We start from the raw sequence: 24438 nt of genomic DNA on the forward strand, positions 1-24438 counted from the left end.
GAAATCCTAGGCACCAGTTGACAGGCAGGGATGTCCATTTGCCCAGTAGGCCCAAAACGTCACAGTGGGTGGGATTCAAAATCTTCCTCCAGCCAAAGGCAATGGACATCCACCACCTCTGCCCCTGAATTTGAAGGCCCACAGCAGACCTGGGGAAGCTTCGGTATATAGGCAGGTGGAGAGCAAGGAGGAGAAACCATGGTCACCAAGAACTTTGAGGGTCAGGCTGAGACATTTACACTTTCCAATGAGCATGGAGGGACCCGATGAGCTTGGCCAGTCTGGGGGGTAAGATGTCAGCCAAGGCCTGTGCAAGAATCCCGGCAGTGGCAGCAACAAAGGCAACAGCCCACTGGCTGAGGGCAAGGGATACCCCCACCCCAAGGGAAAAAAAGACTTCAGCTCTAGCTTAGACATAGTGGTGCCGCCAATAGTCAGGGCCCCTGGAAGGAAGAGCCAGCATGGGACATGCAAGTGAAGATGTTCAGCAGGAGGCACCTGGTCATGGGTGGAGACCTGGGTTCTTCAGCTCAGAGAGCCAACACCTAGTGGCTGAGATACCCCAGGAAGTGTGTGCAGAAGGAGCTCTGAGAACACCCACAGCTAAGAGGCGGGCTGAGGAGCAAGCGCAACAGGAGCAGGGAAAGAAGAGCAAACAGCGCCCAGCAAACTGACTTCAGAAGGGTGAGAAAGGAAAATGGTGTACTCACTCCCTATTGTCAAGTGGCTAGGGCCCTGGGAACTCACCATGTGCCAGGCCCTATTCTAAGCATGTCACACCCCATAATTCATTTAGTCCTCACCCCTTCCATCCAGGTGGTCTGCCCTCTGTTCACAGGTGTGGAGCTCGGCAGAAGAAGTCAAGTCATTCACCAGTGGAGGAGAGCCAGGACTCAAGCCTCAGGGACAGCAGCCTGACCATGAAAGGCTGGGGACATCTGAGGTTGAGGCAGGCAACCTGGTACTCTCACCTTTTGTCCAGGAAGACAAGGGCTGTGATGCCTGAAGAGACCTCCTCGCTGCTGCAACATAACACACCTTCGATGGCGTCCCACACCTGCAAGCCCAAAGGCTGTGAGCACCTGCCAGCGGGGACGGACCACAAGCCCCCAGCGAGGACAACCCCTCTGCCCACCTCCAGCCGGCCGCTGCTCCGCCCCACCACGATGAGGCTGCCCTGCAGCTCCAAGCTCCAGATGGAACCATCTGCACTGGGGGCCCAGGCGAAGGAAGGGGAGCCCTTCTCAGAAGAGCCCCCCTCGTCGTCAGGAGTCTGGGGCAGCATGGGACCAGGCGAGGGTGGGCGCAGGGCTGGCGTGTGGACGGCAGCCAGTCCCTCCTCCTGGTACACCCGCTGCACCAGGCGGCTGAAGTCATATCCCGGGGAGTCCCGAGCGCGGCCGTGACCCAGCCGGTGCCGTGGCTCGGGCTGAACTGGCTCTGAGGACCGCGGCTGTGCCGCGGAAAAGTTGGTATCAATTAAGCAGGTGAGGTCCGGCTGGTCCTCAAAGAGAGGAGGCTGCGGAGAGCCCCGGGGGCGGTGTCGCAGTGGAGGGCTGTCCCCAGGCTCCTCTGGGCCAGCCTTCCCACCATCTGACAGCCGTTCCCAGCTCTCCTGAGCCTCGAATACACTGAACATGCTGTCCACGCCACTGTCACGGCGCTGCCTGCTGGGGGGACGGGAGGCGGGGTGAGGAGGGGGACGGGAGGCGGGGTGGCGAGACAGGCGGGATGGGGGTGGGGGAGCGGACCTACCCCGGGCGCGGGATGCGCGTGAGGCAGTCCCCGGTCTGAGCGTCCCACACGCAGACGTGGCCCGCCAGGCAGCAGCTCACCAGCAGCATGCCGTCGCTGGCCAGACACTCAATGTCCTACGAGAGCGCGTGGTGTTCGTCCCGGCCAGGGCCCCAGCCGCTCCCCGCACCGCCCTCCGCCCCGCTCACCATGAGGTGGCCACGCAACACCAGCGGCACGATCTCTGTCTCGGGCGGCGAGTAGCCATAGTCGTCGCAGGGCAGCTCCCCGCGCCTGCGCCGGCCGGGCCCACCACCGGGCTGCCCGTAGTTGCGCGGGCAGAGCACGCGGTACAGGCAGAGCAGCAGGAGCACGAGGACGATGCCTGCAGCCAGGCCCAGCGCCGCCACCCTGCGGGCGGGCAGGGGCGAGGTGAGGCGTCCCTACCCCTGCCGGCTGCCCCCAATCCCATCCCCCCAGCCCACCCCCTTACTTGTACAGCGTGACGTCCCCGTGGGTCTGCGCCCCGCCTGGCCCCTTGGGCTCGGCCGTCCCGGGCCCGGGCGGTGGCCAGGTGCTGCGGCCGTCTTGAGGGTGCCGCCCCTCCAGGGCCTCTCTCGGGTTGAGGCGGAGCGTGACCGGGATGACCGGCAGCAGGCTGATGTACCTGGAACCGGGCAGTGGGTGGCCTCAGCAGGGATGCCCCGAGGGATTCCTGCTGCTGCCCTGCCAACCCGTCCCCTCCCTACTCTCCCTCTCCATGCAGGACTCAGCTCAACCTGCCACACTCAAATGACGGCCCTCTTCTGTAGCTCCCGGCATGGGGGATGAACACGGAAGCAGGTCCCGCCCCGAGCCAGCTCCAGCACATCACCCTTGCTCCCTTACACACACCAGCACCCAAGCAGCCATCATGGCTGTGCAGCTGTCTCAGAGTGGGTGGACCTCATTCTGCTGGCAGCGACCTGTGACTCCTCAGAGCAAGGACCCAGCACCTCTCTCCAGCTGTGGCTGCTTGGAGCACCAGTTCCTACCTCATCACCTTAAGAATAGTTTTAATTACTTGAAATAAAATGTAGAATTCAAACCAGTGGGTCTTGCACCTGAGGGGGAAGGGGATGCTCTGGGGACACTGTGCTGACACCAAGTGAGGAGGTGGCAGCGGGCACGGCCCAACTCACCTCTTGGCCAGTGTGATGTTGTAGTAGCTGAAGAGCGTTGGCCAGTGGCGGAAAGACAGTTTCCTCCAAAGTTCCTCATCCTCAGGCCCCCAAGTTACCTCTGGAACTGGGCTGTCATAGACACCCTCTGCCGGACCCCCAGGTTCAGGCGGCTCACCTGGTGATGTCTGGTTCTCAGGTAGCTTCGGGGCATCAGGTGGAAAGATGGAGAAAGCAGGGTCCTGGTGGCTAGCAGGCAACACACCACTAGGCACAGGCATGGGAGCCAGGGCACCCTCGCCCAGTGGGCTCTGTTCTGTCACCTGAGCAGCGAGGTAGGTGCGCAGTCCTGCTGGGTCGGTGTATACCAGGATGCCAATCCAGACAACAGTGCCAGCCTGCAGTGGGACACTGGGTTCTCAATGGGGCCCCTGGGAGAAGTTGGCAGCCCCCACCCCTTGCGGCCTTGGCCTTGATGCTGCAAGGAGGCAGTACAGGGACCCCAGGCCTAAGAGTGGAAAGAGGACATAGGACCCAATCTGTCCTTTCCTTTTGCCTCTCCAAGTCCTCCCACTACCACCTGCTCAACACTTGCCACTGGAGGAGCCTGGTCCCCTTTCCATAGTCAGGAGTTGGGTTTCCTGGCCTGGAAATACACTGGAGCACACGCAGGTTTGACACAGAACTTCCCCACCTCCCCCTTAACTAGGCCAGAAAGCTGCTGCCACTCCCATGGTCAGCATGGCCAGAGGGACCAGCTGCCTGATCTGTTTGAGACCCACAGACGTCCTAATCCCCAGAGGGCCTCAGCCTCACTCCATCCTCACTGCAGCTCCCTGGGAGAGGACTGCTGCCCAGCGCCAGCCAGCCAGCCAGCCAGCCAGCCAGCCAGCCAGCCAGCCAGCCCAGCCCAGCTGCTGATTTAGTTTGCCCAGAAGTGGTCTGATGCCTGCACGCTATATAGCAGCCGAAGAACTCTAACCCAGGGGAAACATGGTAGCCACAAGGTGGTTCCATCCCAGAGCACCCAGTCTAGCTGGCTCCTGTCCTGGATCACTCTTGGGGAGATGATGACTCCTCTACCTAATGACCCTGGAGCTGCTTCTCCCATAGATGGTCTTATTGCCTCAGAAGCCGGTGGGGTCTAGGCAGGGAGAGCATGATGGGAAGCTTCCTGAAGCCCTGCTTCAAGGGCTGGGGGAACACCCCGCCCCCACTCCAAGGCAAAGTGCAGCACCCCAAGGGAGTCTGAGCACTAACCCTCCAGAGGAGGCAAGGCAGGGCAGGGGTGGCAGTACCATGATGAGGCGCTGTGCCAGGCGGGTGCGGGCCAAGAAGTAGATGACACGCAGCCTCTTGGGGAGCCGCAGATTTCGGAAGGAAGGCGGTTGCAGCGTGATGGTGTGGAGTGTGGATGGCCGCACAGCCAGCTGCCGCTCATAACGTGCTGGCCGCCCCACTGGCTTGGCTGGGGGCAGGCAGGCCTCAGGGGGTAGCCGCTTGTTCAGGTCCGCTAGCTGTTGGGGGTGCAGTGGTCAGGACCTGAGTCTGCTCTCCAGGCTGCCTGCATGGGGCCACTACCCCTGCCTGAGGTCTATACCCCTCTCATCCAGAGGTTCCCTGAGCACAGCAAGGGCTGAGGAGGAGGATGGGTGGGGCTGGGCTCAACCCACGCCTACCTCCATCCGGCGAATGTCAATAGACAGGACAGTGGTGAAAAACAGCATCTGAAGGAAAAAATCAGACACCAGGCCCACGACGGCAAAGAGACAGAACTCCTGGAATCAGAGCACATGAGGGGGCGCCGTGACCTCATGGCCCCAAACCCTAGAGAAGCAGTTCCCTGCCTGCAGGCACCTCGGAATCTGCAGGGCAGTGGCAGGCAGGGCACAGCAGAGGTAAAGAGACACTGGTAGTACTGAATGTGGGAGTGGCCAATGAGGGACAGTGCCAGCAGTTCACCCCATCCCCATGAGGTGGCAGCAGAAACCCCTCACACTTTTTTTCAGAGAGGGCCAAAGGGTGGGTGCTCTCTCTGAATCTCCTGGTCCCCCTAGTGAGAAGGGCCTTATCCAACTTGGAAACCTCTAAGCCCCACCAGCCAGGTCCCCAAAAAGTCCTGCCCCCACTGAGCCTTTGGCCCTGCTCATGTGCCACCAACCTAGCCAGAGCCCAAGCCTGATCTGATTTTGGGGCTCTCAGAAAGGTTCCTGGGCAGTGACCACACTGGACCAATGGAGGGCAGGAGAGAAGGGAGGAGAGATTAACTCTACACTAAAACTGAAAAAGGGTCATTTCTATGTTCCCCAAGCTCTGCAACAGATGGAATTTTCTGAGATTTAAGTTTTCCTCCTCTGCCATTATTTAAGACCTCTGGCATATCAGTAGTTTCTACTCAAATCTGGGGTGAGATGACAGGGTGTAGCATAGTGGCTCAGTGGTCATGTCAGCTCTAGTGTCCCAAGATTGTATCATGTCCTGCAGACACTGCTCTTTTTCCGGGATGAAAAGCCTGGAGCCCTTTTGCTCTCTACTCATCCCCACCCCTCAGGAGGCCTGCCAGCCCCGGGGGAAGGACAGAGGAGAGGATGATAGTGTCATCCCCTTCTTGCAACTCCTCTCGGAATGGGCAGCAACAGTCTGGGATTCCAACCCAGTGCAGGCCCACCTCCCCCTCTGCCCACAGCCCCCACAGCTGAGCAAGGGCACTTTGCTGAGAGCAGGGGCCACTCGGCAATACGTGGTGGCCCTCCCACAGGCAAGGCCATACGTCTGGAGGCTGAAGCTCTGGGTGAGGGCCAGGGGAGGAAGACAGGAAGGGAGCAGTTTGGGGCCCCACAGTGTTTCTGCCTGAGAAATGGGAAACTGAGTCTGACTGGAACTTACAGCCAGCCACTAGCCTCTGCCATACTCACAGAGCCTCCTACCATTGGCTGAGTAAGCAAGCAGACAGGGAAGAGTAAGAGCACAGGGTACAAGGCAGAGCCTGCCTGGCTAGGTGCTCAATTCGTAACCTAGCCAGGCTTTCCTGAGCACTTCTGAGCCAGGCAGACCAGGAGCACCCTGTGCACTGCAGCAACCAGCTTGCCAGGCAAAGAGGTCTCATCTTGTAGGCAAGTGTGCCTTCATTGAAAGAGAGATGCACCCTGCCCACAGCTGCACCACTGGGGAGCCCAGCAGTTGGTTCCATGCCCATCCAAGGAGCTAGCCTTGGGGCCTTACCTGGATGGCGGGCACTAGAGTGAAGTAGCCAATGAGGATGATGCCCAGCTCTGTAGCCATGTTCTTCATGATGGACCAGCTCTCACTGCTTAGGCCTGCAGAGAGCAACAACAGGGCCTGGGGGCAGCACATGACCTCCCTCCGCCACATGTATGCACACAACCTCGTGGTCCTCAAAAGTATAGAGGCACGAGGAAAGTGCCTGGCCCTCTGAGGGTTGCCCCAACCCTCAGGACCCTGCCAACACCCAAACTCCAAGGCATTGTCATCACCACACAACTGATACAGGGAAGGGGGAACTTCCGAGGCTTGGAGGGTACAGGGGAGAGCTATAACCATCAGAAGGGAGAAGCAGGGTGCTGAGATGAGAAAACCCAAGAGGAAAGCCAAGTGCCACTCGCTCTAACCACGTGCAACCTTCACATGCTGCTTGTCTGGTGCGTGGGCCAACATGAGTGCACCTACCAGCCATGGCAGGATGGCAAGCTGCGTTCTTCCTCCAGCCCCTCCCCATGGTGAGCCCCAGGGCACCACGCTATCACACTGTTGCATGCACAAGGCTCTGAGCTCCTAGTGTATAGGGACCATTTTGCCTCATCTCCTTGTAACTCCATGTCTGGCATGGAAGCTCACAAAATTCCGTGTGAGTGATTTACTGAATGAACGATCAGCCTGCCTCCAGCCCCATTCCTCACAGACATGGGGTGAGGAAGAGGAGGGGGCCTAGAGACTCTCAGACCTCCAGGGCTAGGCTCTCTCTTTTCTCACTTTCCCCAGAACCCCAGATCCCCAGCTCCTACCAGTGAGGCCAGAGGGGGCTTTTCTGGCAACTGTGGAGGCAGCATCTCTGAAGTGACCAGCCCCAGGGTTCTGGGTCTAGTCTGGTGAAGTGAGGCAGAAAGAGAAAACGCTAGGCACTGGCCCAGACTGAAGACCATCATCAAACATGAGCCCCACGGCAGAGTCTAGTTTGCTTTCTTATTGACACATGAACCAGGACAAAGTACAGTCCAATGACCCCATGGTTCCTCAGGGCACATGCTATCAAGCTGCTAGGGCCTAGTGGCCTGCTGCATATTATGCTAGAGGCCAGAGCAAAGGAGGTTTTGGGGACTCCCTGTTTCCTCAGGGAACACAAGAGCAAGAGGAACAGACCCCTCCCCCTGATTAGTGCATGCCCCTCACCCCCATGTTACCTTGAGCAATCCGCAGTTTCACCTCGAGGTCCACTGGGGTGGAGACCACTGACTTGGTGAGCACCAACACATTCTCTAACCCAATAACCACCACAAGGTAAGGGAAAATCTCACTGGGAACAGAAAAGGAGGTAGTGAGGGATGGTGTTGTGGCAGGGCTCCCAACACAGGGCTGGTTCTTAACAGATTTGGGCCCCTGGGGAGACTGAGGGGTTTCTAGCCCATAGTGGAGGCCAAAGGCAAAGGGCAGAAAGTCTAACCTCCCCACCCTCATCCAACAGGGCAGGGCCTCTGTCTACACAGCTCTCAGCTTCCAGGAAGGCTCCAAAGGGCCAGCAACCATCCCTGTCTCCACCCATCCAGCACAGGAGAAGGGCTGGAAGAGGCTCCTTAGAGTGAGCTCTGCTGCCCCAATGCCAGATCACACCTCTCCTGGCCCTTCCTACACCAGACTCTGCTGCCTGAAGAAAATGATCATTGCCAAGACCTCACATCAGTAACTCCAGGCCACGCCATCACAACTAAATGGAAGGGGGATAAAAACAGCCTAAAGTCCCACTCACCTTTGATGAGAAGCTGCGTTTGGAGAAGAGCAACTGTACCTAAAGAAAACTCTCTGCTCAGCTGTCTGAGCCCAGTCTACACTACTAGTAATGAACTCTAAGAGAAGTCTATGCACAAGGAATGCCAGCCGAGGTATATACCTCACCAGGATCTCTGCTGTGGAGCCGGTGGAAGTGAGGGCTTTGAGGAGGGTATAGCAGACAGGTATGGGGGGAGGGATGGTGTTTAACACCATCAGGTTCAGGAAAGGAAGCAGGTGTTCTATGAGCAAGGAAAGTAACAGAAACAAAACACAAAATTGCTTTTCCTATGACCAGCCTGATGAGCCAAGGTGGGAGACAGGCCAGTCAGTAACCATGAACAAAGAGGGAGGCAGGGTCTAGCCAGAGCGGAGAAGACCAAGCCTAAGGACAAAACCAGGAAAGGGCTTCTAGACTAAGATTCAGAAAAGAATGGCAAGGGGAAATTAAACATCACTGAAAAAGGTGACAAATTATAGTATGCTTGTGTCTTTCAAAAAGCTTACTCTAAAATGACCCTAATAGGCATTTCGATGTTTTAATAGTGAAAAAGAAAGAAATGTACCCTTCTCTATCTCACACCCTTCTGTGGCTTAAGCCATCAAAAAGCTGTGTGCATGTGTATTTATGTGTGTGTATATACATATAATATATACACACACATCCATATACACACATGCAATACGTACTCATATATACACAGACTTATACACACACGTAAGTACACAAATATACACAGGTATGTACACATACACACATACATACGTTTTATATGTATATATTTACTATATTCTATATACACACACGTATATATGATTACAAGCCAGATAACTTAAAGAGGAAGAAAATATACCCCTTAAATGTCAAAAATAACAACATGAAGACCCGAGGTAACTGTGAGCATCCACTCCAGGGAAGGCCAAGTGCCCAGATGTGCAAGGCTGTCTGGCCTGAGGGCCACCCTGTGAACCAGTGGAGCCTGCTGGGGACCTACCCGCCATTGAGGGTGGGCGTCAGGCCAAAGAGTGTGCAGAGCCCCACGGACATGAGCAGCGAGCTCAGCACTGTGACCACAGCGGCCAGGGCCAGTCCCCACTTGGACTTGACCATGTCGATCTTGCCTGGAGGGGAGAGAGGGCATATCAGGGCAGACCTCCTCCAGCCCCTGGACCACATGGGCCCTTCTTAGCTCCTGGGAATAGTGTGTGCCCTGACGGTCAATGAAGGTTTAACCAAAGAATGGGATAACCATATACACTTCCCAGTCTCATGGACTGGTACATCTTTTGGGAGCCCTAACACAGGAAAGGTCTTTTCCTGAGAAGTAGAAGGAGCCCTGGAACCACCCATGCCCCTGAGATTCTGCTGGAGGATGATGTCCTGGTTTTGGTGGCCACTGGGCATGTTCTACCTCTCTGCCCAAAGCCACCTCCAGAGGCAAGGGGGTGGGTGACATGGAATTGTTTAGATTGGGGAAAGCTCCCAGCCTGCCTGCCATGGACCTACGTGTGGAGAAATAGATGTAGGCAAACAAGATGATGTAGGTAGTCACGAGGGGGATGAGCTCGGCGATACCAATCTCCTCCTTGAAGTGCACATGGACCAGGCTCTCTGCCCGAAGGCTGCAGTTGGGGCTGGGGTGCAGGAGCATCAGGCGGGTACGCAGGCTGCCCAGGAACCTGGTCATGGAGCAGGGTAGGAGACAGATGGAATGTCCCTCTTGGTCCAGGAGACAAAGATAATCCCTGGACGGAGGGTCGATCAGGGCCTCCCTCCTTCCCCTGTATTGTGAGGGAACTCCTCTTTGGAGTCTAAGCTTCTCTATAGTCTCCAGGGGTGTTGGAAGAATTACAAAGTTGGCAAAGTTGTCCCCCTGCTCAGCCTCCACCTCCTTTTCCTGACCTATTACACCATTCCGATTGCCAAAGGCCCAGGACAGCTGATCAGAGGCACCCCAAGTGCCCTTGCCAATCATGGGGAGCTGCCTGCAGTGCTCCACTAGGAAGGACTCAAGCCACATGGGGTTCAGCAGTAATCAGCTGGGGATGCCTGCCCTAGGCTCAAGAGATACCACATACTAAAACTGCCAGCCCTGCCTTAGTCCATTATTCTTAACTAGCTGTCAGGTCATCCCCTTCCAAATGAAGCAAGCAGTATCCTTTAGTCTAAGGGACATATACATTTCAAGTTCCCAGGGGGCACTTTAATCAGAACAGGGACAGCTCAAAGCCTCATGTCACCCCACAGACCAGTCAGGAGCCCAGAGCACTGATAGCCTTACTTGGCATGGTAATGCTGGAAGACCAGGGTAATGGTGTATGAGACCATCCTCTTCCTGGTGTAGAGGCTCACCCCGCTGTACTTCCCGGGAACACCAAACAGCAAGTCTGTGGGCAGAAACCAGCGGGTACTGACAAAAAGATGACAGCCACTGCAGAACCACCAAGGACCCCTTTTCCTCTGCCCCTGGAAACAAGGGGTAACCCTTTATCTGCCAGAGTGCCCACCAAAGAAGGGATGGCATCCAACAAGCACCCTTGCGGGTCCTTGTGCAACCTGTGCTGAGGGTACCTTTGAGTGTGGCTGAAGTCTGCAGGGTTTTGGGCTCGTGCTGGTGGATGGTCCTAATGATGTCAGGATCAGCATGGAAGTGTTCTCGGTCATTCTGCCAGAAATTCCCGGGGGACAACAGCAGGCATCCATGTTCAGGCAGGAGGTTCCGGAGCTTCCTGAGGCCTGGCAGCAGGTCAGTCACCTGCAAGCACACTTCCTCCAGGCTCTTGGTCCCAGAACTGTGCAGGAGACAGGACAAGCCCACTGCACTTATGGGGCACCCTCTGTCAGCAGATTCCTAAATGCTGCTTATTTGCTCCCTGATATCTCCCAAGAGCCTGATGATTAGGCAGCAGGAGAAAGTACTTCCATGTGGTCAACAACCAAACCATGTGGCTGTTTGACCTTCAAAGTTCAGCTGGAGCCCAAAAGCCCATCACCTCCAATGAGAGGCAAGTGTGGGGATTATAGGAGCATGCAGAGCCCCCACACCCCATCACTAAAACACCTTGGCCAATTCAGTGGACAAGTAGGGGTAACGTGAAAATTAGGGGCTTTTTTAGTTCACCAGAATGCTTGTCAAGGCCATCATCAGCTAACTAAAACCTGGGGATGATGCAGCCTGAAAAGCCAGCATAATCTAGAGACCCACTGATGGGGTCTAGCGAACACGACCTGGGCTGGGGCTGCAGAAGGTGTCCCCAGGGAGTTTGCTTCTCATCAGCAGAGCTACCACCATTATATTCACATCTCATAGCCCTTAGGCAGGAAGCCATGTGATCATCAGTCATCCAGGTCTCAGCTCATCACAGAGTCAGCCCAGTGGACACTTACTCTGTCTGAGATGTAAGGATAAAGCTCAGGGCTCTATTTGTGCCATGTGCATAGGTAGGGGGAGCAATGCAGCCACAGTGGACTCATAAGAATGCTAAGAAATTCAAAGCTGGCTCACCCTCCATCCTTCCTGCTTGTTCTATTTCTGCAGAGCTGCCTGGCTCACTGGATTTACACTGAGGACTATAAACTCTCCCTTCAGTGCAGAACAAGATTTAGGGGGGCTGGGGTCCCTGAGAGGGTACCTGTCTCTCAGCACGTGGTTCCGGATCTCCTCCACCAGTTGGAAGGCCCGGGACAGAGGTGAACGGAACACATCAACTGCCAGGAGGTTCTTGTGCCAGGGAGACACTGAGGACTTCACAAATATTTGCTGGATGTAAGCCACTGGGGCACCCACATACTGCAGAAGAAATGGAGAAGGGGGCAGAAAGGTCAGCTCAGCAGAGGACAGAGAAACATGGGTCCATATTTGGTAAGGATTTACTGAGCATCTACTGTGGGCAAAACACTGTGGGACCAAGTGTCTGCAAACTATGGCCAAATCAGGGCCCAGTGCCCATTTTTCTAAATCAAGTTTTACTGGAGTAGTCATGACCATTCTACTACTATGGTCTATGGCTACTTCTATGCTATAACAGCAGAGGTGAGCAGTTGCGACAGAGACTGTCTGGCCTGCAAAGGCTAAAATATTCACTATCTAGACCTTTATGGAACATGTCTGCTGACCACACTATAGACTATAAGCTCCCAAAAGGATGTGGCCTGTCTTACTGATCCAGGTTTTTTTTTGTTTGTTTGTTTGTTTTTTTACCATTTTTGATGCATTTTATTTACTCTTGAGACACCCCGTGGTGACATTTTTTTCCAGCTTGAAGAACTTCCCTTATTACAGTCATTGTTGATGTGGTGCGTTCGGTTTCAGAATCCCCGGCAGACACCAAAATTTGCAGATGCTTAAGTTCCTTATATAAAATCATGTAGTATTTGCATATAGTCTATGCACATCCACATACTTTCAATTATTTTTAGATTATGAATAATACCTATGTAATGTAAATGCTATGTATGTAATTGCTATACTGTATTGTTTTTTATTTGTATTAATTTTTACTGTTGTATTGGGTTTTATTATTTTTATTTTTTCTGAATATTTTCAACCTGCAGTGAGTTGAATCCATGGATGTGGAACCACCATATATGGACAGTCAACTGTATTTCTTATAAGGCAGGTCTGCTAGCAATAAATTCTATCAGCTTTTGTTCATCTAGGAGTGCCTTTGTTTCACCTTCACTTTTGAAGAATAGTTTTGCTGGATATAGAATTCTTGGTTGTCAGCCCACACATTGCTCCACAACACTCTGCATATATCATTCAACTGCCTTGTATCCTTCATCGTTACAGATGAGAAATAAGCTGTTAATTGTTTTGGCGCTTTCCTGTGTATGTTGAGTGATTTTTCTATTGTTGCTTTTAAGGTTCTTTCTTTTCTTTTCAGAGCTTGACTTGAGGTATCTAGGTGTGACTCTTTGTATTTATATTATGTTTCTTTGAGCTTTTTGGTGAGTAAGAGGAACTGATGCAAATATGCTGATGTTTATGTTTTCTCTGTTGCAAGAGAATGTTGTCTTCTTTTTTTTTTTTTTAATTTTATTTTGTCGATATACATTGTAGCTGATTATTGCTCCCCATCACCAAAACCTCCCTCCCTTCTCCCTCCCCCCCTCCCCCCCTGATCCAGGTTTTGCTACCTGCAGCAGGGCAGTAGCTTTTGAAGATCAAAAGACTCAATTTTAAATCCCAGCTCTCCAACTGCATGGCCTTGAGAACGCTTTGACTTCTCTGGATTTCAGTTTCCTCATTGTAAAAGAGGGATGATAGTCACTCTGCAGCATCAAGAAGATGTACACCCACACCACACTCACACATACGTATACACACACGCAGGTGTATCAGAGCATATGCAGAGATTAAGTATTAATAGAAATATTAGCAATAGTCAAGCATATCGTTTCATTTGACCCTCACAAAGAGTCCTACAAGAAGCAAGGAGAGGCTCAGGCACTGTGCCTGTTTCAGATTTCACAACTTTGACAGGGTGGTGCAAGGATGCACATACAGGTCTCCTCACCAAACATAGCATACTTTTCTCACTGCAGGCTAGTGTCCACCCTTAAAGAGCTTATGACAGGCATGTAAGTGACAAGAGTGTTCACATGTGCAACTCCTGGTGATGGGCACGTCGTAGAGCACCCCTACAACATGAGCTAGGTCAGCCATGGCAGGGCTATGGCTAGGAAAGGAGCTGAGTAGAGCCATGAGGATACAGAAGGATTGGTGGGAGAGGGGCACAAAGGGCATCTGAGGAGTAAGAGATACTGAGAGCACAGACGGCCTGGAAAGCACAATGGACTCCAATTGGGTAATAATGGAAATTACAGGGAAAATGAGAGGCGGGCTAGGATGACGTCTGACTGAGCTGTCTGGATGTTAACAAGCTGACAATGAGAAGCTCGACTGTCTCTGAGGTGGAGGAGCAATTTGACAAGAGCAGTACTCTGGAAAAACTAACCAGGAGTTACACTGTCAACTAGAGACAGAAAAGGACTGTCCGCAGGCATGAGGTGCTGTGAGGTACAGGCTGAAGAAAGCCAGGCCCGGCTGAGGAATGAGGGGGTTGTCTCCATGCCCGTGCCACAGTCAGGGACTCCAAAAGGCTTGTGTGTGGATGAAAGGAAGGCCATTGAGCCATTCAACAATGCCATACCACAGGTTACCGCATGGGCAAGGGCCAAGATGCTGACCAACCACACCAAGTTAATACCTCCTGTCCCCTGGGTACAAAGGAACATGAAACAACCATCTGTGGCTTTGTGAAGTTTAAGTGTGTGATGGTGTGTCTTAGTGAGGGCTCTGGAGCCAGAAGCCCTCATCCACTTCGTCTTCTATACCACACTCAGCCAACTAGAAGCTGCCAGGCGGTACAGAACACCTGCATGGAGCTGGCTGCCACAGGCTCTGACCTCAACAGCAGCTCATCCACTCAACCCGCCATACAGGGGGAGAGAGGACCACTAAACTGGTAGAGACGATGTGGGTGGGGCCATCCACTCCCTGTGCTGGGCTGTATCACAATCCACATTGATAGTCAAGTGAGAAACAGGCATGGAAACAGAGTATCCAAGAGAGTGAAGGAGGAAGTATAAGGGCCAGAGAGGTCCAGATGTCCCTGGGCAAAGAAGTGCTCCTAACTAGACGGAGGCAGTGGTAGGCAGTCTTCTTTTTTTTTTTGGTCTTTTTGTGACCGGCCGCACCTCGCTCAGCCAGTGAGCGCACCGGCCATCCTTATATAGGATCTGAACCTGCGGCGGGAGCACTGCTGTGCTCCCAGCGCTGCACTCTCCCGAGTGCGCCACGGGGTCGGCCCTGGTAGGCAGTCTTCTAACGTGGTCTCCAATAATCTGCACTCCCTGGTGCTCATGCCCTTGTGTAATCCCATCCCCTAAAGAGTGGGCTGGATCTAGGGATTTGCTTCTAACAAACAGAATTCAGCCAAAGTGATGAAATGTTGCTTTTGAGATTAGGTTACGAAAGACTATGACTTCTCCCCACCCCCTTCCTTTGAAGCCACACTGATGAAACCAGCCATCATACTGTGAGCAGGTCTAGAAAGGCCCATGTGGCAAGGAATTGAGGCGGACCTTCAGCCAACACCCAGTGAGGAACTGAGGCCCTCAGTCCAACAGTCTACAAGGAACCTGCTGACAACCAGCCACTTGAGTGAGCTTGGAAGCAGATCCTCCCCCAGTTGAGCTCTGAGATGACTGCACCCTCCACTGACAGCTCGTCTGCAGTTTTGTGAGAGCCCCTAAGCTAAAGGACCCAGATAAGAAAACCAGGCCTCAGAGAGAGGAAATGATATGTCCAAGGTCACAGAGCTAATAGGCAGCAGAGCTAGGATTAAAACCTAGGGCTGCCTAATTCCCAACCCCATTATTTCCTCTACAGCCAACCTGCTTGGTTAGTGTGAATAATGTCAGTTCCCATGGAAAATAGGACACAGAAGTAAAGGCCCAGTACAAGCAGTGTGGGAAAGGAGGTGAGGTCCTGGAGGCTCCTGGGTTCTCTGGCTATGCTATGGCCACAGTTCCTAGCATGAGGCCCCTGCCCAGGGCTTCTGGAAAACTCTGTGTCCAGGCTCAGGCAGCCACCACAAACACCACAATGCTGGCCTTGGAAGCCCAGCATGAAACAAGCCCACCACTTCTGTGGACCTGCCAGTGGGGTCTGGTGTGAGGTTCGGGTTCCATGATGAGTTGGTTTGAGAGCAAGGCCAGTGCTGGAGAACCCCAGTCTTCTTCTTCTTCCTTTTTTAAAAAAATATAATCCTTCCTTCGTATTTAGATAGAGCAACCTAAAGCTCCAGGTATTTTACCTTTATATTGACACACCCATGGGCTCCCTCCAGAACATGATACAAAGAGCTCTTGTCGCTGAGCTCTTTCGGAGAAGAGGGTTCCTGATCGTCATTCTCCAGTCTTGGTGGGCAAAGAGTTATGGCGGGAAGAGCAGGCTCAGAAGACCCACTTGCACTCAAATTCTAGCCCCACCATTCCCTCCCTGTGTGTTTCGGACAAGGGTCTGTAAGCTCTCCAAGCCTCAGTCTTTTACTGAGCGAAACAGGAATAAAATCTCAAACCTCACCAGATCACCGTGAGGACCAATACACCATCTAGCAAAGTGTCTGGTTACAATCACGTGAGTTATATCTTTTCCATTATCCTTTAAAACTATGAAAACTGGATTTAGCATTTGAGGCACAGTCATCTCAGTCTCCAAGTTCAGTAAGACTGATCTTCTTACCACCACTTTCATTGTGACTTGTCTCTAAGGTAATGGCTTCCCACTGCCTATAGAATTAAAGTTTAAACTCCACAGCCCAGGATTCAACCTGGTCCCACCTACCTTACCTATCATGCTCCAAGATAAACTACAGACTCACAGTCTCCTAAATAAGCTGTATTGTTTCTTCATTCAACGAGAAATCTTTCTTAAGCATCTACTATGTGTAAAACATTGGTGTATATAAATTCAAATGAAACATGACTCCAACAGCATCCCAATATAGAGCACAGAGGAGAAGCAGAGCACTCATCTGTAAGAGAGTTGCAAAAGACTTCCTGCAGAAAGTGACACTGAGGTGAGGGGCAGTGCCTCAGGGGTACACACGTGGTGGACACTGCAGAGTAGTCTAAGCACATGAACCTTCACTCTCCTCCTCTCTGCTCTGGCCAACCAGACCTGATCCATAACAATTATGAAGACAGTACAGTCACGACACTAGGCCAGGCACTGCGCTAAGCCCTTGTCTTCTTTCACTTAATCCTTATGACAATGTATAATGTAGGTGTAATTATTATCCCCATTTTATGAATATGGAAACTAAGGCACAAAGATGTTAAGTAACTTGCCCAAGGTCACACAGCTGAGAAATGGAAAGTCTCTACTGTTTCTGCTTTGCTCTTCTCTTCCTCTGGTAAAATCATCCGTCTCATCCGTCTCCCCAGACAGAACTGCCCTTCCCCAACCCTGTGAGGCCACTGACCACAGAGACTCCAACACAGAGTGAGCCTCACTCTGAGCACAAGGACCGGGCAGGGTCCATTAGAGTCCTTTCTGGAAGGACACATAAAGGTGCAACTTCAGGGCACAGCCATCATCCCACTGTGGAGAAGCACCTCAGCAAAAGGGGAAAAGAAGGGCTATATCAAAAGAGAGCCAAGTCTAGCACACAGAAAGATCCAAAATTCAGTGACGAGAAATCAAAACCACTCAGAAAATGGGCAAAACATTTGAATACACACACCACAAAGGAAGACGGGCAAATACAATAATCACTTGAAAAAATAATCAATGTCATCAGTCATCTGGTAAATGCAAATTGAAATCACAATAAGAATTCTCTATATCTATTAGAATGGCTTTTTAAAAACCTGACAATACCAAGAACTTCACAGCACTAAGACTGAACGTTAACGTATGGAAATTTAGAAAATAATAATTTAGGAGTTCAAGAGATATTAAAAGAATGACACTTCATCTTTGTAGTTTTCCAAAAACCTAAATTCAAAGCATATTCAGATTTCCTTAGTTTTTGCCTAATGTCCTTGTCCTCTTCCAAGACCCCATCGAGGATACATTACATTTAGTTGTCATGTCTACTGAGGCTTCTCTTAGTTTGGAACAGTTTCTCAGACTATCCTTGTTTTTAATGACCTTGACAGTTTTGTGAAGTTCTGGTCATATATTTTTGCAAGGTGTCCCTCAATTGGGATTTGTCTGGTGTTTTACTCATGATTAGTCTGGGGTTATGGTTTTTGGAAGATCCCAGAGGTAAAGTGCTCTCTTCTCCATATATCAAGGGCACATACTATTAACAGGATTTATCGCTGTTGATGTTAACCCTAATTGCTGTACTGAGGAAATGTTTATCAGGTTTCTCCACTGTAGAGTTACTTTTCTCCCCCTCTCTGTACTGTACTCTTTGAGAAGAAGTCACTATGCAGAATCCACACTTAAGGAGTGGAGAGTCATGTTTCACCTCCTTGAAGGAGGGTTAGTATCTACATAAATTATTTAGAATTTTTTTGCCAGGAGATTTGTCTATGGTCCCCCACTTACTTACTTATTTATTCAATCAGACGGACTTGGGATGGACTCATGGACATTTATTTTATAATTTGTGTTAAAATTAAATACTACTTTATTTGTTACAAAAACTGTTCTAGGATTGACCCATTGAGAGCTCTTTCAATTGGCCCCTATGTCTTTGACATATATTAAATTTTTTTAAATATTAAAAATCCCTGTCTTTTCTTCCTAACCAGAGTGGGATCTCCTCAAAGACAGTGAGCCTCTATCTGTCCCCCACATCATCCTGCCAAGCATATCACAAACATGCAATAAATAAACGTTAAAAAGAGGAATGAATGGAAGAATGAAGAAAGTTTTGGTTCCTGATGTGGGCAGTAGGTGCCTGCAGTATGCCCGAGCCTCTTATTTTTCCTTTAGAAACCATCTTCTCTCATTCCTAGCCAGGTGATGAAGGCAAGAACAAAGCACCCACCCTTTACGCAGGGCTCGGGATGAGGGCAGGTAGATAACCCCAGTCAGAGCCATCTGGGCTCCCTCTCCGCCTCTGCTGGATTGGATGTAGCAAAAATGTGGGGCTGAAGCTGCTAGAGCCACTGTTGGGAAGACCAAGAGTGGAGCTGACCCAGAGAAGAAAAAGATGGACTAAGAGATGGACTCCTTTTGAAGGCCAAACCTTGCTGTGCTTAAGTCAGCCCTGCCCCTGGCTATGAGTTATATGAGCCAACAATTCTCTTTTCACTCACTCTGGTGTGGGTTGTATTTTCTGTTCCTCATAACTAAAACAGCCCTTACCACTCTGGTACTGCTGGCCTGTACTGTTATCATGAACAGTCAGTGGAGGTGAGCTACCCGACTACTGAGCAGCATGACACCAGGTAACTACACCGAGGCCTGAGTCCTTCTCAATCCTGCAGGGGATAAGGGCTCCAGTCAGAATTTGATAATCCTCTGATTCCTGAGCTCTCAAGTTATTCTGCACACCCACTTATTGTCATCATCTCAGGCCAATGAAGGGCACTAAGGAAGTTCTAAGAGCTCGTGAACAAACAGACCCCCTTACAACCTTATGATTAAACATCTATTGTGCACAATCAGGTCCACTGCATTCTACTAGTTAAGAAACACCCACAAACACAGACTACCTTGTTGGGACCTGGAAACCATCAGTTCCATTAAGTGGTAAAACTGCATTAAGAGTTTAATAATGGTAAAAGGTTTGAACCAAGAAGGTCTCACGGTGAGCCAACAATCAAGCTGGGACGTGAAGTCACAGAACTGGTTTCTGCCAGCATCAGACCATGCTCCCTCTGACCTTCACAGGCACAGCCCCATTAAGCCAGGGTGTGTGCTTCCCACTGACACCAGTATAGCTGTAACACACATACCTATCTTACCAGATATGTCTCTATTTCAGCAACAGGAGACTCAAGTTTGTAACAAGTTACCTGGCTGTTACATTAATCAGAAAAGAAATGAGAAGGAATGTGCTACCACTGTCAGAGAGAAGGTAGGAGAGGAAAAGCTCTGTTCCCTGAGCTCTGGTTTTCCTCCTCAACAACAGACTTGGCAAGTCTAGGACCAATCCACGGAGCCAAAGTACAACACGTGAGGGAAGGGCACTCCATCTATTGACTTCCAAATAATGAGTGCAGAATTATGGTGAGTTAGATCCTGCACCTGAGCCCCTCAACCAGAGAGACTGCTTTTCTCTCTTTTATATCACCGCTCAGCCCAGAGACAGTCAACTGAGAACAGTATGGTCTAGAAGAAGCAGTGGACTAAGATCAGGAGATCTAGAGTTCCAATCCATTGTTGACCCCATGTAAACTAAATACTGAGGTACTCTGGAGCCTCAGCTTCCTTACCTGTCAAATAGATCAAAAACCTGCACTTTTTCCCTGATTGGACTGAGGATAAAATAGGACCTAATAGATCTGAAAAACTGAGGTGTACACTGCAAATATTAGACATACCCACTTACTATGTTGGGATTCTGCTGGTAGAACACTCTAGGGATGCTCAGTTGTCCTCATGACTGCCCAGGGGCAAGGTGAGTCTGTATGTCAGGACACTGCCTTGCTCTTGCACACAGTGTGTGCACAGCCCAGGGTATGAACTCAGCCCCAGCTGGCCACAGCTAGGACAACCGCAGATAGGATGATCAAATTTTGCATCATTTGGTGCTTTCTTTCAATAAAGGTAATTCATTAAATGATAACTACATATTTTCTGGTGCCTTTGTAAAGCTGTTCAAGTGCATGAATTCACAAATCAGAAGCTGATCACCCTCACTCACAGAACCCTGCCTTGGCCAGTCTCCACCCAACCTCCTGTGCTCTCCTCAGCAACATGCTGAGCACCTACCCACTCTGGCTGCTCATTAGGCTCTCCTTGTTTGTGGTCAGAGTCCACAGGCGGGGGCGAGTAATCCTTCACAGGAGTGGTGAATTCCACAGGTCCTGTTCCTGGCAAGGGGAGTTTCAGAAGTGGGTAGCTGGGATGAACAAAAAGCAGAGAAGAGTTAGGACATTATGAGAGGAAGAGTCAACTCTTAAACAGCAGTGACATAGGAACCACTATGGTTGTAACTAAATTCTCTCTGCTAGAAGGACTATAAATGTACAAAATATCAGAATCATAAAATTTCAGAGCTGAAATTCAGAAATCATTTAGATCAGAATTTTTCAAACTTATTTTAAAAATAAAGCTTACAACTGATACAATAGAAGCCCAAATGATAAAAGAGACTGGTTAAATGTTTTCAGAGACTTAATAGAGGCAAGATGCTAAAAACAAAACAAACATACGGATAAAACTTCTTGTCAAATTACGATTAAAAACTAGGGGGGGAAACTATAAAAATCCAGCTCATAGCCTGTTTTTGTGTTGTCTATGAGCTAAGAATAATTTTTACTTTTTTAAAAGGGTTATATAAAACAAAAAGAAAAAAACAAAGAATATATGACAGAAATTGCAGGTGGTTTGTAAGGCCTAAAACATTTACTCTCTGGCCCTTTCTGAAGGGTGTTTGCAGACCCTGGCCTAGACTCTCAGGTGGGGAGCGCTCTGGGGAGGGCCTGCACTGCTGCTGGCATTCCCAGTGAGATCGCTCCCAGCTGCCCATGCTGCCAACTTGCTGGATGATGAGCCTCACCTGCCATCTCACCTCCTGCCTCCGTAACAGTGCTCACTTCACCTCCTGCATAAGCTGCTTATACTCCTCAAATCCCTGTCTCAGAGGAAGCCCAAACTAAAGCTTCCCTTTTGTAAGTGAAGTCCAACGGAACAATGGAGCACGCACTGAGGGCTTGGGATGTAGTCTCACACGTCACTCCTCCACCCAGGGACAGGTTCTTGACCACCAGCTCTCCTGCCCCTTGCATTCCAGGACCTGGCCTTGCCTTCCCTGCCAGGGGTTGCACCTGCTGCCACCTTCTAGCAGGGGCCTGAGTGCAAAAGCAAGGAGGGCTGGGGTCAGATGTGTATGCCCGGTTGGGTCCTGGGGCAAGGTGAGGAGGCAGCAGCCATCCCCATCCCAGGATGGCAGTACCACAGCACATGTGGTGGGCATTTTGGCGGGGGCAAGCCTTTCACTCACTCCCATCCAAGTACATTTTAGTAGCTTTAATGGTACTTTCCCCCCAGCTTTTTGAATAAGCAGCCCAGCATTTTCATGTTGCACTGGGTCCCACAAATTATAGCCAGTCTTGCTCTACAGTGCTCTCATTCTCACCCCCAGTCACCTGTGACGGGAAGCTCAGGAGTCACTGAAGACACAGAGAGAGCAACCACAGAAATAGCTCAGAGAAGATGTCACATGATATACCTGCTTGGAGACATCAGGGATGGAGATGATCTCTCTCTTCCCTTCCCAGGAGAGAACAATACAGGACTGGGGTGGGGTAGCAAAAGACTAGAAGGTGATATTTCTGAGATGTCCTCACTGCCCTTTTGTCTGAGGAAATTTTGGGTTGACAAAGGAGTCTTTGATCTCCAATAGGCCTTTGGGAGCTTTTACAAGGCTTGTCTGTGAGGCCATGGGTAACTTCTGCTTGGGAAGATGCTCTGGCTTTAAGATGCTGAACAGGTCTGTGCCACAGAGCAGCTGCAGGGAGCTGGCTGCTTGGGCTCTCTTGAATCCAGGCTTTAGGACAGAGGTCATAGGCACTTTGGAACTTCATTCTTGTCTATCTAGCATGGCACTCCATAGCACAGACACAAACAAGGCTTCAGTTATTCAGATTTCTTTCTTGTTCATGAAAAAAAATGTAAGTGTGTCTAGAGAGTATCCACATGGGTACAGGAAGAGGGAACCTACTACACAGCCCTGTGTGTGTGCACCGTACAAAGGGACCATGGTGATCATGGAGAAACCTGAGATGTGGACAGACAAGGGAAAGAGGTTGAGAAGTGGAGGCCACCAAAACTGAGATATCCAGTCTCAGTCTAAAGGTACTGCTTTCCTATAGAGAAAAAGGAGCATGAAAAGGGCCAAGGCTGTTCTCAAACACCTGTAGGATTATTATCCTTCAGGAGGTTTAGCCTCATTGTGATTCCAACTTGCTCTCCAAGTTAAAATCTACATTCTCCCACCATGAGCAGCAGCTTGTGGGATCACAAGCAACTCAATGACTCTCACATTAATCTCTGACCTGCACATAGGGTGGTCCAGCTCATGTGGCTCCTAAGCACTCTTCTTTCACCCCATGGTGCACCCACTGCTTACCTGCGGAGGTCCAGGGCAACAGCACCCTCTGCCTTGCTGGGCTGCTGCTGGGACACACCTAGAGTCCTAGTGGCTTAATCTCTAGGAAATGTAAACAGACACCTCTTGCCATAGTGCCTATTTGCTATAAGTTTCATCAGATTTTCCCAGAGGAAACAGCAGTCACTGGGCCCAGGGGCCAGGCAGGAAGAACAGCTAACTACAGCTCCCCTGCAAGGCTTAGCACTGAGGCCATCTGAAGTAGTGTCGTTGGCTCTCAATCATTGAAACCTGCAGCCCCAACAAAAGCTCAGAGAAGAGTCACACATCCTCAGTGCTGTTCAAGGCGAGTTTGACTCCTCATTCACAAAGGCCCTCTCTCACTCCTCAGATACTTCCACCTGACAGAGAAAGGCACTTTTTCCTAAGCTGTCACTGATCACCATACCTCCTAGTCCTGCCCTGTTCTTTTCCTGGGTGACCCCACAGTGGTGGTCAACGGGAGGGAGTAAAAAGTATTGCTACAACCCAGATGACTCTTAGATCTGAACAGGGATATGAAGTGCAGTGGTCCTTTGGGTTCAAGCTGAACAAGTCTCTTATCCCAGGAACAATAAAAGGTAAGCAATTAAATGGAACTTAAATATCTAACAAAACTACTAAAAGTTGTTTATTTCCCATACTTTGCTTTCTTAGGCAACCTGAGGCTTTGAAAGAAGGGAGAGATACGCTGGACAGAAAAGATTCCCGGGGTAGAAAACTGTGAGGCTTATGCCCCTGGGTCCATGACCTCTGGTCTCCTGGCCATAAAATCCCAAAATCTGTGGAGTCTCTGATACAGGCTTTATTGTCTTTGGAGGCCGAGAGACTTCAGCTAGCCTTGGAAAATTTTTTCTAAGCCAATCAGATTTTAAGGAAAAAAAAAAAAAACACTTTAAGATCACATGATAAAGATGCTAGTTTGGGAAAATACAAGGGTACTTCAAAACATTCATGGAGAAACAGAATTAAAACATAATGCTGGGGGCCAGCCCGTGGCTCACTTGGGAGAATGTGGTGCTGGTAACACCAAGGCCACGGGTTTGGATCCCTATATAGCGATGGCCAGTTAGCTCACTTGGGAGAGCGTGGTGCTGACAACACCAAGTCAAGGGTTAAGATCCCCTTACCAGTCACCTATAAAAACAAACAAACAAACAAAAAAACCATAATGCTGAGAACATCAAGGTTAAAGGTTCAGACCAGCTGCCAAAGAAAAGATAATAGGAATCTTTCCATGAAGTTTTTGAAGCACCCTCATAAGTACACAGCACTAAGGATGTGATAGTACATGGCTGGAGGTCCTCCTTCCAGTTGTGACTTTTAACTATGTAATGATATACAGAGAAAGTTGTTGGTGTTCTAAGATTCTATATGGCTGTGCAATTTCTGTACATTTGCAATTAGAAATATTAAAGGTATATTTAGCTATCAAAAAAAAAAAAGAATGTGATAGTACAGAAGAGTTCTTCCTCTTCAAAGAAAAACAGGGTGATAAACAATTACACACCAACAAAATGGATAATCTACTAGAAATGGATAAATTCATAGACACACACAACCAACTAATATGGAATTATGAAGAAATAGAAAATCTGAACAAACCAATAACAAGCAAAGAAACCAAATCAGTAATAAAGTCTCCCATCAAAGAAAAATCCAGGGGCCAACCCCATGGCTCACTCAGGTGAGTGCGGCGCTGGGAGCGCAGTGGCACTGGGAGTGCCAAGGCCACGGGTTCGGATCCTATATAGGG

The 24438-nt window shown here is 50.3% G+C and overlaps 1 protein-coding gene across 3 annotated transcripts in view; it reads right to left on the reverse strand.

The window, feature by feature from the left end:
* Positions 1 to 24438, reverse strand: part of SCAP (SREBF chaperone) — a 57449-nt gene that overhangs the window by 2007 nt on the left and 31004 nt on the right. Inside the window, exons 3-18 of one of the 3 annotated variants that reach the window (XM_063113941.1) lie at positions 20303 to 20432; positions 11529 to 11686; positions 10468 to 10688; positions 10178 to 10283; positions 9403 to 9575; positions 8891 to 9017; positions 7313 to 7425; positions 6117 to 6211; positions 4574 to 4672; positions 4193 to 4411; positions 2916 to 3292; positions 2228 to 2401; positions 1944 to 2145; positions 1756 to 1871; positions 1136 to 1667; positions 972 to 1057 (exon numbers count right to left, since the gene is read on the reverse strand). In XM_063113941.1, the coding sequence (XP_062970011.1) occupies positions 972 to 1057; positions 1136 to 1667; positions 1756 to 1871; positions 1944 to 2145; positions 2228 to 2401; positions 2916 to 3292; positions 4193 to 4411; positions 4574 to 4672; positions 6117 to 6211; positions 7313 to 7425; positions 8891 to 9017; positions 9403 to 9575; positions 10178 to 10283; positions 10468 to 10688; positions 11529 to 11686; positions 20303 to 20432 (2928 nt within the window). Of the gene's footprint in view, positions 1 to 971; positions 1058 to 1135; positions 1671 to 1755; positions 1872 to 1943; positions 2146 to 2227; positions 2402 to 2915; positions 3293 to 4192; positions 4412 to 4573; positions 4673 to 6116; positions 6212 to 7312; positions 7426 to 8890; positions 9018 to 9402; positions 9576 to 10177; positions 10284 to 10467; positions 10689 to 11528; positions 11687 to 20302; positions 20433 to 24438 lie in introns of those variants that run through there. The other 2 variants (XM_063113940.1, XM_063113942.1) reach the window with 2 other exon arrangements.

Source organism: Cynocephalus volans, chromosome 11 (genome assembly GCF_027409185.1).
Source record: "Cynocephalus volans isolate mCynVol1 chromosome 11, mCynVol1.pri, whole genome shotgun sequence".
NCBI classification, from domain to species: domain Eukaryota; kingdom Metazoa; phylum Chordata; class Mammalia; order Dermoptera; family Cynocephalidae; genus Cynocephalus; species Cynocephalus volans.